The sequence below is a fragment of the Convolutriloba macropyga genome, chromosome 8, assembly GCF_964194025.1.
Source record: "Convolutriloba macropyga chromosome 8, txConMacr16.3, whole genome shotgun sequence".
In the NCBI taxonomy this organism is placed as follows: Eukaryota; Metazoa; Xenacoelomorpha; order Acoela; family Convolutidae; genus Convolutriloba; species Convolutriloba macropyga.
Genome location: NC_134475.1, coordinates 3,322,576 through 3,336,256, shown reverse-complemented (window position 1 = coordinate 3,336,256; position 13,681 = coordinate 3,322,576). Strand labels below are relative to the sequence as shown.

General features: G+C 35.2%; 1 protein-coding gene across 1 annotated transcript in view; it reads left to right on the top strand.

The window, feature by feature from the left end:
• LOC142344323 (uncharacterized) overlaps positions 1 to 13,681 on the top strand; it is a 111,319-nt gene that overhangs the window by 77,292 nt on the left and 20,346 nt on the right. The window contains exons 44-48 of the mRNA XM_075395911.1: positions 423 to 1,426; positions 1,515 to 1,673; positions 6,478 to 6,670; positions 7,601 to 7,818; positions 8,597 to 8,719. Of these exons, the coding sequence (XP_075252026.1) occupies positions 423 to 1,426; positions 1,515 to 1,673; positions 6,478 to 6,670; positions 7,601 to 7,818; positions 8,597 to 8,719 (1,697 nt within the window). The remainder of the gene's footprint in view (positions 1 to 422; positions 1,427 to 1,514; positions 1,674 to 6,477; positions 6,671 to 7,600; positions 7,819 to 8,596; positions 8,720 to 13,681) is intronic.

Sequence of the window (13,681 nt, the reverse complement as noted above, 5' to 3'; positions counted from 1 at the left end):
TAAGTAAAGGTTTCTGTCAGTCAAGTGTTTTACGCTCTGGCTCATTTCTGGGTTTTCCGATTTTTTAAAAAAAATATAAATTTGAAATGATTTAATTGGGAAGATATTCAGTCGCTCAAAATGGGTTAAAACAATAACTGTCGACCTCGCCACACTTAATCGTTCACAGTCGCAAAAATGTTTACCGTCCGTCAATCGTCGCCGATTTTTATTATATTGGCAAATATTTTTTTGTTTTGATTAGCTTTTAAAATAGTCTCAGGTAACTGCTTTTGCCGTTAAGTCTTAGCAAATATATTATACCAATATAACAAAATCATTAATTCTCCGTATCCACGCGATTGTTATGTTTTTCATGTGATAAAAGGGTTTCACAAAACAAAAAGCTCAGCCGAAAATTGTGTAGTTATTAACCGCTTCAGCTTCGTCGCAATCATCGACAGCTGGAATTACAACCATCAGCCCTTGTGGAATAACTGAAATGTTCTCAATACCTGTTCCGAGCAATGTTCAAACAACTCTCATTCCGAGATTCACTCCTGGCACTCAGCCTTCAGGAGGGTCGAAAAGCGTTTCTGCAGCTGGCGGAGGTACTGGAAGTGTTTCTGCTGGTGAAGGAGGAACTGCAAGTGTTTCTGCAGGTGAAGGAGGATCTGCAAGTATTTCTGCTGGTGAAGGAGGATCTGCAAGTGTTTTTGCTGGTGAAGGAGGATCCGCAAGTATTTCTGCTGTAGAAGGAGGATCTGCAAGTGTTTCTGAAGCTGCCGGAAGTACGGGAAGTGTTTCTGCTGGTGAAGGAGGATCCGCAAGTGTTTCTGCAGGTGAAGGAGGATCTGCAAGCGTTTCTGCTGGTGAAGGAGGATCTGCAAGTGTTTCTGCTGGTGAAGGGGGATCCGCAAGTATTTCTGCTGGTGAAGGAGGATCTGCAAGTGTTTCTGCAGGCGAAGGAGGATCTGCAAGTATTTCTGCTGGTGAAAGAGGATCTGCAAGTGTTTCTGCTGGTGAAGGAGGATCCGCAAGTATTTCTGCTGGTGAAGGACAATCTGCAAGTGTTTCTGAAGCTGCCGGAAATACGGGAAGTGTTTCTGCTGGTGAAGGAGGATCTGCAAGCGTTTCTGCCGGTGAAGGAGGATCTGCAAGCGTTTCTGCTGGTGAAGGAGGATCTGCAAGTGTTTCTGAAGCTGCCGGAAGTACTGGAAGTGTTTCTGCCGGTGAAGGAGGATCTGCAAGTGTTTCTGAAGCTGGCGGAAGTACTGGAAGTGTTTCTGCTGGTGAAGCAGGATCTGCAAGTGTTTCTGCTGGTGGAGGAGGAACTGAGGTTACTGGGCCAGTTGCTGGTACTTCTCCTCTTGTCAGTGGCCAGACAGGCAAAGTTTGTGACGCCACCATGCAGCGATACATCAAAGAGCAGACATATCCATTTGGTGTTAGTCTAATTTAATGTTTTTAATTTTCTCACGTTTATTATGGTTTTCAGGTAGTTGTTTCTGATAATTTTGACTGATTTCTTTTAGGCGGCTGTTAGTTTTGAGCAAATGATCATCTTGAGTTCATCCAGCGACCCTGAACTTCAAATTGCCATCTCTTTCATGCGTGGTGGTGATAGATTCCAAATTGAACCCGTATCACCAGGCGTCAGCTATTTGTTCAAAGAGGCCTCAGCTCCAATAGGGGTAAGTGAAAGTTATAAGAAGAATTATAATAATTTTGTCAAAAGAACGTAAGACTTAACACAAGAAAATAGTGTAAGATTACACGACTTATCGCTAATAGGACTTATCGCTTTCTCGCGTGTCAAAATTTCAAATTTTTGGCTGGCAGTTTTAAATACCTTAAACTCAGCCTCAAATCAAATAGCAAATTGATTAACTTTAATGTTGAGGAAAATGTGGAAAATGTCAACCTCTAATGACGCTAGAGAAACTAATATTTATGCTAAAAAATTTAGTTAATTTTTTCTCGTATACATATCAAAATAAGATTTTTTCATGGTCACACGTGAATGAAAACCCAAGAGTAGAGGTCAGATGTTGTTTTTGAAGTTCCATGACTGAAGGGATTTCCATTTTCATCGCAGACGTCATCATGTCCAAGTATAGAATCTGCTTCGCTTTCTCCAGTTGATTTTTCTGTAAACAAATTTTTTGCATCTTATCCGTTTGTGTCCCTCATCCAGTACGTTATGCACCCCCAGTTACAGAGCACGTGCCATTATATAGTATATCATTATGTAAAAATACGGCACGTGCGTCTGGGGGTGAAAATAATATGCACCCACTAAGCTGGTGGTGGGGGGGGGGGGGGGCAGAAAATACGATCCAATTTTATAAATTCATTTGGCTGTGGGGTGTTTCCCATTAAATGCCTTCATTATGGAGGGGGGTATAAGTTATATGACTAACAAGAGAGTGTAATGGGAAATAGACAAGATGTGGAATTTCCCTTACAGTGTGTATACATCATTATGAAAAGCACAAAAATAATTCCTAGATTATTATTCTAATAAGATTAATGATCCTAACCATTAAACTTTGAATATAACATGATGTTTTTATAGGCATGTAGAAAATTGATTTGTCGTGGATACACTTCCCAATTATATGTTATTTAAAAAATAATTCACTGCCACCGAGAACGCGGTGAAAACAAATAGGGGTAAGAGGTGGTGGTGAGAAATTCCAAATTGAACCCATTTCAACAGGCTCCAGCTATTTGTTCAAAGAGGCCTCAGCTCCAATAGGGGTGGGTGAAGGATATAAGATTAATAATATTAATTTGTTGTTTGAATCTCAAAAGAACATAAGATTTAGTACAAGAAAATAGTGTAAGTTTACACGACCTATCGCGTAATAGGGCTTTTTTCGAGTCCCCCGCCCGCAAATGTCACCCCCCCCCCCCCCCCCGCAAATACGTGAAATAAGCATATAATTTTTTTCTTGATTATTTACAATTTTTGTTAAATTTTTTCTTTTGGTATTGTTCTAACACTCTTGTGTATTTGATTCAATTTTTGCTGATGTAACTTCCGTTTTTTTCAAACATGTAAATTAATAATATAACCGAAAGGTTGAAGTTTACATGCCTTCCACGTGATCAGGAAGATTTATTGAAATAATCAAAATTATACATTAATCTTCTGGTTATTAATTGATGTTACCCATTAAGCTGTTCGTTCCACCATATATAAAAATCAGACACAAATGATCCTAACGGTCTACCTATTGAAAAATTTCATTGCTGACGTTGCAAAAACTCTGTTAAAATTCTTTTGAAAAGAGTTTTGTTTTCCGTCGCTCTTACGTTAACTCATTCCTTTTTTGTATGCTCTTCAAAATCAAAGATCTTTTACTCTGCTTATTATGCTTTTGCGTTCTTGTTATCAACTGTTTTGTCGGTTGTTCTGTTTTAACTGTAGGTGGTTCGCACATTTTTCTGATACTATCCTCTGATTCAAGTCTGTGTGGAGTTTCAATATACTAAACTTTGAAATACTTAATTCAGCTTGCGATTTCAGGACATGCGATTTGAGAAGGATATCACGACAATGATCGAATTTACGACGCATATAACACACTTTTACGCTCCAATCAATCTGTCCATTTATATGCTGCATGTTTTTTGCTGGCAAAGTTTGTACATAAGCTCCACTGAATGCCAAATGAGACAGGGCTAAAGATTTCAAAAACAGCAACCTTACTTCCAAAAGTATATGGTTTCTTACCAGATATAGTGAACGAAAGGCGGCGGTTATTTTTTTTAAAAACTACATTTAGATGTGCTTCAAACGTCAATTTTGAGTCAAGGTGTATTCCTAGATAACGACAACTCTCAGCAGATTTTATTAAATAGAAAAATAAAGTAGTTCTGTTCTATCAGCATTCAAAGTGAGTTGATTTTCCTTCAAGTAACTGTCCGTCTTCAAAAAAATATTTTAAATTGTTGTTGAAATTTTTTCTACTGGTTCATATCGACATAAAATACTAGTGTCGTTTGTAAATTGAACAATCTCAAAGTCACTTTTGATTTTTTCGGAAAAATCGTTAACGTATAAAGGAAAAATTAGGGGTCCTAACACTGTGCCTTGCGGTACTCCATGATTAACGAAAATGTGTTCTGAAACCATGGTGCCTATTTTGACGCATTGTGATCTTTCTTTGAGCAAAGAATTCAATAAACTAACTGCAGGCTCAGAGAAGCTAAAGCACTCTGCTTTTTTCAAGAAATTTTTTGTGCGAAATGAATTGAATGCTTTTGCAAGGTCTAAGAAAATTGCTGCAATAATTTTCCCATTTTCCTGGTTTTCTATTACTGTCACAGTGAAAAACAATAGAGCATATTCGTTGAATATTTTTTTGATCTCGAATCCAAATTGCTCTCTATTCAACAGAAGCTTCTCAAAAAGCTTAGCAAAAGATGGTGTGACCGAAATTGGTCGACTGTTGCACACTTGTGCTGTTGATACTTTTTTGTGAATTGGTGTGGCATATGCATGTTTTAGAATAGTTGGAAAGACACTGTTTTGAATACGGTTCTTTAAAAATAAATTGCAGTTGAGTACCAATTGCGTATTTCGCCGCCTTTAAAGCCCACGCATGGACAAATCCTGGAACCGATGATTTACTGTTTTCTAAACTGTCAATGGTTTTGTAGATTTCTTTTGATGTCAATTGTCTGAAATTGATTTTTTCATAACAGTGGTCCAACTTATGGATATTGAGAGGAACGAAATCACCAGAATATTTGCTCATTTCCTCACAAAATTTACTGGATGCTTTGCAGATTGCTTTTTTGTCAACGGTATTGGCTCCGTCTTTTTCAATTTCAGACACATTAATACCTTCTGTGTGGTTTTCTAACTTTTTATTCATAAAATTCCATTTCTGCCTCGATGTTTCACATTGCTTTAAAAAACCAAAAGAAAATATGTGATGTTCATCTGGTACTTTTCGGTTCACTAAGTTACGGCATTTTTTGAACTCGTCGAATTCATCGTTGTTTTGAGAAAATTTGTATTGATTGTACAAATGAGTTCCTTGGATATCCATGGTTTATCACTTTTTTGTTTTGTTTTACTGAAGAATCACAAATCTGTATAGTTGCATGTTGATCAAGTACACTTTGAAAAATTTCTTTAAATTTTTTAAAAATGTCATCCAAATTTTTCTGTTGATACATAGGTCGCCAGTCCTCAAAAGCCAAGTCTCTGTTGAATTTCTCCCCCGAGAAATATTTCATGTCTCTTCTAAAAAAAGTATCTATCTTCGTTGCTCCCTATCATTTCTAATTACTCTGATAAAATATGATGTTGTGGTCATCCTCAAGGGGCGGCAATTATACTTTCCATTCTACAATTTGATTTTTTGTCATGAAGCAGTGATCGATAAGCGATTGATTGTTTTTGCTGGTGCGAGTGTGAGTGTCCACATTTGTTGGGTTAAGTGCCAGACCAGATGTAAAGTTATCAAGTAATTCTTTCTCCTTTTTATTGATTTGGTCAATGATGTAGTCACCAAATAGAAGAAGAATGTCTGTTTAGGAGTATGCATTTGATACTTCAGCACTCAACTCGTTCAAGAAGAAATGGGAAAGATTTTTACTCGGATTGTACGAAATACACCGTAGTTTGAAAAAAACGAAAAGAAGTTCTTCACTCCTTACATTCAATGTTGAGTACGCCTTGGACGTTCAGTATTTTTTAGTGTTCAAAATGGAGTAGACAAAATTTATCAATTCAATTTCAAAGTTTACACGCAGCGGAATTTCTGATTTCTGTTCTTTGAAGTATTCGTAAGCACACGAAATTTCAAGTTCTTTGCTGGCAAATTTGAAAACCTTAAAGTTAATTTCAAATCAAATCGCAAATGATTGACTTTAAGGTTGTTAAAAGAAAGTGGAAAAATCTAAACCTCTAATGACGCTAGAGAAACTAATTTTTATGCTAGTTCAATTGATGTTTTTCTTGTATACATATCGAAATAAGATTTTTTTCTGGTCACATGTGAATAACGGGACCCGAGAGTAGAGGTCAGATTTAGTTTTTGAAAATTCATGACTGAAGTGAAATTCCATTTTCAATCGCAGCCGACATCATATACAACTATAGAATCTGTTTCCTTTTCTCCTAGTATTTTTTCTGAAAACAAAGTTTTTTTTACTTCACTTGCCTGCGTGAATAAACTAATGAGAATAAGAAGTGGGGTGTTTCCCACTTTAAACCCCATTATGTGGGCTATAGGTTATATGACTAACAAATGCGTGTAAGGGGAAAGAGCTAAGAAGTGAACTGTCCGTTACAGTTTATATACATCATTATAAATAAGCAAAAAAATCCTAGGATATTATTCTAATAAGATTAATGATCCTAACCATTAAATTTTTAATATAACATTATAATTTTATAGGCGTGTAAAAAATTAATTTGAGGATGTCTTGGATACATCTCACAATTATATTTTGAGCAATCTTTTGTTTTTTCAGACTGCTCCTGTCTGGATCACAGTGAATGAGCTTCCAACCATTGAAGATCCCAGCGGCAACTCAGTAAAGAGCATTATGTTTAGTAATGACGCTACCTCCCCAGAGGCTTATGCGATTGTGACTGAGTTGGTAGTACTCAAAATCAAGGGTTGTGAGGAAGCTGATGTCGAGCCCAAGTTCATTTCATGCGAGAGTGAGTTTTCCCATTTGGAACTCTTTCATTTCCCCTCCATCAGATACAAACATTTAGAATTGACATGTGTACACTTTATTAATTAATAGCCGCCTCTCATCTGGCTAATATTTCCGACCATTTTTACGACTGAAAGAGGAGTATTGAAGTCGTGTCGTTTATAATCAATTATTTTGGAGCAAATTTAATGCAGGAAATGCCTCACGTGCTAGTTTTTATAGTTGTTTTAGAGCCAAACAAAGTTGAAGGGTGTGGGATACTAGGCGGAAAGTGGGCTAGATGAACAGAATTTTTATAGCCATTAGGTGAAAATTTTTAACTAAGTTTTCGTCGAAAATGGGCGAATACTAATTAAAGCACTTTAAGGTACCACTGCAATATCCTCTTGGTAATATCATGTAATCAAGTGGCCCTAACAATGGCATTTACCTAATTTCAACAATTTTGACCCCAAGATAGCTTTCAAAATTATGCATATTACAGGTAGCTTGAAAGTTATGTACATTTTTTTTAAAATTTGATCATTTTCTGAATTTGCGTTAAATCCAACTCCCCAATTTTCTCAGGTTTTCAATCTGGTGGCTCTAAATGGTTCACTATTCACCTTAAAGCTACTGATAAGTCATTTTAAAACCGCTTACTCTTCTTTCCGGTAATTTTAAAATCAAAATCATTGGCCTTCATAACACTGAAATTGTAAAAAGAGATGCACTGAAAAAAAATTCATCTTTGCTTCAACTAGTCGTTTTTACCAGATCGGATGCTTAATAGACGCAAAGTGATATTCGCCTTCTCGTGATTTTTTGTCGTCAAGGTTCTTTTACAATCATATGACGCACGATCACGTTATCCTGGAAAGCATTTCACAAAAACACAACATAACATCAATTTTTGATCAATTTTCCAAATTGGTTGGGGTTTCTTGTTCAGATGTCTCTTCTGCTCCATCTTCGGCCTCTGCCTCTGCTTCGCCGCACGAATGCCCACAAGACATGGACCCCAAAGAGTTCAATCCTCCTGACGAGGATGACACCATCACGTGTGAAAAAGTGATGAATGAAAATGGAACACTTGATGACGGAACATCTGACAAGGTCACAATCTCGAGAAGACAGGCGACGCTCAAATTTGTTGTCGATTTCAGCAAGGTATTAATCGGAAAATTTAGTCACGAAACAAGCAGTTAGAGGCAATTAGACACGGGTTTGCGCTTTAAATTTTAAGCAGTTTATTGTAACCTTGTTTATCATTGTTTAATCAAATAAAAAGTTACAAGTTAATTACAATTGGATAATAAATAATTTACAAAAAGTGACTGAAAATAGGGACCCTCAATTATACACAAGATACTTCCAAAAAAATTTTAAGTCACGCCAAAGTAGAATAACGTTTTCAACAAAATCTTCTTTTTGGGGCTTTTGCGGATAACATTGACAACTTCCTTGAAAAAATCATATAGAAGAAAACTGATTTGTTAATTTTTTCAGTAACTGTTTAAGCTTCAGATATAAAAACAAAAATTTCTCAACTACCAAGTAATCTATAAAAATTTTCAATTGGAACTTTTCTTCTAAGCAGTGAATACCATTTGCGATGAAGGTTGCATAAATCCTGATAAACCATGAATTTTTCCTGAACAGATAATGGATTTCACGAGGCACCCAAAAATGGTACTTGTTTCAGATTTTTTCTGGTACCATAGAATGGTATTGATTGACTGTTTTCGGTAACTTGGAGTGGGATCCATAAAATACGGGGGAGTAGGTTATTGAAAATATCCAGTTTCTTTCTATCATGGTTTGCTCTCAAAAATCTTTCGCTCAGAAATAAAAACATTCGCTCAGAAATTAAGCATGCTTAAACTTTTGGTAATTTATTGATTTTTTTGAACTTCTATATTTTTTCGTTTCACTGGTTACTTTTCAGGAAGGTGCCTTTCTGATAAGCATCACTCCAGAAATCAATGAAGCGATTTTGGATACTACAGGTGCTAGGTACTCTATCACAGCGACACTCAACGATTCTACCATCAAATATATCCAACCAAAGGTAATTAGTTATTTCATTTATCAATTAGCCGTAATATATAACTAAAGAGACGGGTTTACATATAAAGAGTAATTAATTTTGGCATATCTTTGTTATTCTATAAACCTCAACAGTTTAAAAATTCCTCCATGATATTGTAAGTGTCTTGACTTGACACTTCCTTTGGCATTGTAAATTATATCTCTCGATGGAAATCAAGAGATTTTTATCACCACGTCCAATTCCTCATTTGAATGAAAATTGTTTGTTCTCCGGCCCAAGGTGATATTTTTTTAAAATTAATGAGAGACTATATCAATTCGCTGTCAGTCAAAAATTTCGCATGTTTTGATTTAAGCTGCGAGGGGAAAATGATTTGTATTTTAATAAGACATTCTCGCAGAAATTTTTGCAAAACTTAGGTAATATTTGGCAAAGACCACATTTACGAAAACATTGGCATTTTTATTCTTTTCGGAGCTCTTGTTGTCAATCTTTTTTTTACTAGAATTGGCTGATGTGTTCATTTTCTATCTGCACACATATGCTAACTAAAGTGCTCCCTTCTTAAGGTCTTTGCTGTAAATTTTAGTTGATTTGTACCTTTGGACTTTCTCGATCATTTTGAAGCAATACTGATTACTTTTCCAGACATTTCTAATACTGCTTGACATTACAATTGATATCTCTCACATTAAAACTCTTTTGCAAAACTTAGGTAATATTTCCTCAAAGCACTGTTTCGAAAACAACGGAATTTTTTAGGTTTTTGGAGCTATTGTTGTTATTGTCGATTGTCTTATAGTAGAATTGGTCGATGTGTTAAATTTAGATCTGCACTCATATGCTAACTAAGGTGCACCCTCCGTAAAATTTTTGCTGCAAATGTTTAATAGCCGCAAAGCGATAGCTGGGGCTATTATTGGCCTTCTCTTGGTTTTTTACAATTCAAAGAATTTGAATTGTATTGGGGCGCTGTCTTTTTACGACTCGAAGAGGAGTATTGGAGAAGTCCTTTTTTATAATCAATTTTATTGGAGTGAATTTTGAAGCGGGAAATGAAACGCGTGAAAAAATTTGGAGTGATTTGGTTGCTGAACAAAAGTGAAGAGCGGAGCGCAACGAGAGTGGTTTTTTGTTCATACCGCTGTTTTTGAGAGAGCGAGAAATGTGTGAAAAAATTTTCTCTGAGCGAGCGAAATTTTTTTGTTCACGTGCGGCTTTTAAAAGCAGTTTTTTTGCAATTTTTCTTGTTTATGAGGTTTGATTATGATATTGTATTGGATTCGGGCTCGTTCTGATAAGAATTTAAGGTTTCAAGTAGTTAATTTGAGTTTTATGCAAATTTGGAGGTTTTTGATCAGTTTTGCTGATTTTTCGACGAATTTTAATGTATTTTGGCCTTTTGTTTTGTTTTACTGCTTTAAGTGCAAATTGCATAGAAGCTCGTTACTCAAGGAATATCAGGGATACAAACTGATTACAAATTTGTTGGTATAAAACATTTTTTTTGATGAAAAGTGGCAGAAGAAATGAGAATTTCTTAACCATTTTTTTAATTTTTTGCTTTTTTTCGTTTTTTTTTTCAATCGTAGACAATTTTTTTAGCTTGTTATGACTTGCACATTATTTCGCGAGCATTTCCTTGCTCTATTTGCTCAAATTAAATTTATTTGGCTTTGTTTTTTCTTGTAAAATTTAAAAAACACCTTACTTCTTCCTCGTTTTTTTTTGTTCAATTGGGTTTTAAATCTCGTTTCTATTCTTCCTCAACCTTTGATAGCATTTGGAGAGTTTTCTAACGGAATTCAGTTGTTGTAGTTCTTTTGGATGTCTCTCATTTTGATTGATATTGGTTTAGAGTTGTTTTTGTTAAAGAAAATCTGATAAATCAGAGCAAATTTTGGCCACTTTTTGTCTTTTTTCTAAGTTTCTTGCCTATTTCTTCCAATTTAATGTTTTTTGCTGGAAACTTTTTCTCAATAAGGAGCATTTTTGTTGTTGTTACTATTACTATTAATTTGCACTTGAAGGCTTAGCAGGGCAGTTTTCATTTAAACAAATTATACAAAACTCTAATTTTGTTAAAGAGTTTTTCTTAGTCTTTTTTTAGTTTGTTCTTTAACGTTTCTCTGCAAGTACTAGGTGGGCGATTGATCTAGCCAAATATATAACTAATTGTTTTCTATAAGTTATGTATGGGAAGATGTATGTTATCTTTTTGTAGAGAATTTTGTTTGGGTTTTTAGAGAACATTATTTTTTGATTTTGTCCTTTTTCAAGTTTCCAGTTCTCCAGTCTTTTTTTTGTGAATTATTTACACTGTATGTCGATTGGTAATATGCCGTTGATGCATCTGATTAGTGAGAATAGTCAGATTTCTACTTCGAGTCGTTTCCGGAACTCTTCCGGCTATGTTTTTTTAAGATCTGTTCACACATTTTCATGATTTTTGAAGTCAAATTGGAGTTGTGATTTTGGTCACGCCCAAACAGGAAATGGAGCGAAAAAGCGAGTGGTTTTGCGGCGTGAATTTTTTCGCTCTAATTTTAAAGTAGAGTGAGAAAACGGTGTTTGAACAAAAATTCGGTTTCTCAATAGTGGTTTTTTGTTCACATGCGGCAACTTCACTCTGATTTTTACTGTTTTTTCGATTTTTTGGATGGGATTTTTTTAATTGGTTTTCCCAATCCATTCACAGCTCATTCTAGGCCTAATTTTTTGTTTGAATTAATTTTTCATTTCTCGCTAGTGGTTTTTTTGTTCACATGTGGCATTTTGACATTGATTTTCTGTTTTTTTTTTATTTTTTGAGCTGATTTTTTTAAAATGGTTTTCTCAATTCACTCAAAGTCCATTCTAGGTCTAGTTTTTCTGTTTAGTCAATGAAAATTTATTGTACGTCAGGACTTGTCCTGCTATGTTTTTTTATTTTGTCGTCATGATTTTTGTGACGACCATGTGACGTCACAGCCACCTTTGGTTCATTCGTTCATGCAATTTCTACTGAATTGCGTGCGTGACGTCATTTTTCGCTCTTAGTGGAGCGAGTTTTTTGCTCATTCGCGTGATTAAGTTTTTGGTCACACTTGACTTACCTCACTCCCAAAAATGACTTCCTCACTTTGAAATTGACTTTTATTTACTTTAATTCAAAGAGATAATGTTAAATGGGTGTGTGTCACGCTAAATGAAGGTTATTTGATAGCAGCTAATAGAGGCAGCAGAAACTTAAACAGATTTTTAGTCAAAATATAACATATCAGCCTCAATGAAAAGACGAACTTTTTTGGTCTGTTTTTTTTACTGTTTTTTTGAGACTGCAGATCTACGAAGCTTTTGCGGCTATTTTCTGGCAATCTGCCAGCAATGTTTTTTTTAAAACATGGAGTTCAGTGATCATTTTGAACCATTACTTAAATATTTTCCACTTTTCCAGACTTTTTCATTACTGCTGGCCATTTTCACATCAACTGCCACATCTTAATAGACGACAATTATAATTCAATAATTTTCAACTGTTCCTATATCAAACAATTTATACTACTTTAGCTTCGTAAAATTTTTGCCCCTTCGTAACTTGTCTGTAGCAACTTTTTTTCTTTTTAATAGCCGCGAAGCGATAGTGGCTATTATCGTTGACATCGTGGTTTTTTACAATTGAAAGAATTTGAATTGTATTGGGGCGCTGTCTTTTTTTCAAGATCTGTTCACACATTTTCATGATTTTTGAAGTCAAATTGGAGTTGTGATTTTGGTCACGCCCAAACAGGAAATGGAGCAAAAAAGCGAGTGGTTTTGCGGCGTGAATTTTTTCGCTCTAATTTTAAAGTGGTGTGAGAAAACGGTGTTTGAACAAAAATTCGCTTTCTCGCTAGTAGTTTTTTGTTCACATGCGGCAATTTCACTTTGGTTTTTACCCTTTTTTCAATTTTTTTGGATAGAATTTTTTTCCAAATGGTTTTTGCAATCCATTCATAGTCTGTTCTAGGTCTATTTTTCTGTTTACTCATTGAAAATTCTTTGAATTTTACGTCAGAGTTTGTCCTGCTTTGTTTTTTTTTAATTCGTCGTCTCCATCGATGATTCATACAACCTGACTTCTTAGAATTGACTGTTTCATTGACTTCAGTGACTTCTACTGCTTTGCAATTTAAATTTGTGTACGTGGTGTCAATGCTGCTTATAGGCCAATTGCGTGACTTACCTCACTCAAAAAAATGACTTTTGAACTCACTTATGGAACTTTAAATTTTATGAACATATACTAGTTAAAACTTACATGCCTTAATGCTTGATTATTAGTTTTTGATTTCAAATATCGATTTAAAAAAACCTCTTTTAGGGCTTTGTTTAGACCGTATATGTCATAATATTGATAGTCTGAATATTACCCAAAAATTCTAGTGTTCTGCTAAAGGACTGGTGGTCGATCTGTCTCTCTTTTTTCTTAAGCTGTTTCAAATAATGGAGGGCCACAAGCGTCTATCGCGGCTATTTTCCGGCAATGTGCCGGCTATGTTTAGACGTTTGGAGTTCAGTGATCATTTTGAAGCATGACTGAAAACTTTTCCCGACTTTTTTTATTACTGATTGCCATTTTCACATCGTCTGATAACTTCCTAACTTCCACTTCTTAATAGACGACAATTGTAATTCGTCAATCGTCAACTCTTTTTATGTCACACAAATTATACTACATTCGCTTTTTGTTTTCTTTTCTAATTTTCTTACTGTTTGATTTTGAACTGTTTTTATTACCCAGAGAAGTCAGACAGGGCTTTCTATCAGGTTTGAACAGACCTGAAGGAAAAGTTTGCTTTTGTATAAAGAATAATCAAGCGGCAGTCTTAAAACTTTTCGGGGGTTTGATTTTTGCGAATTGTGGCATCTTTTACTCCAAATTAGAATTTCTTTCCGGCCAAATCTAGTGGGAGAGGAACTAAATACTCAAAAGACTCAAATTTGTTCAGTCAATTTTAG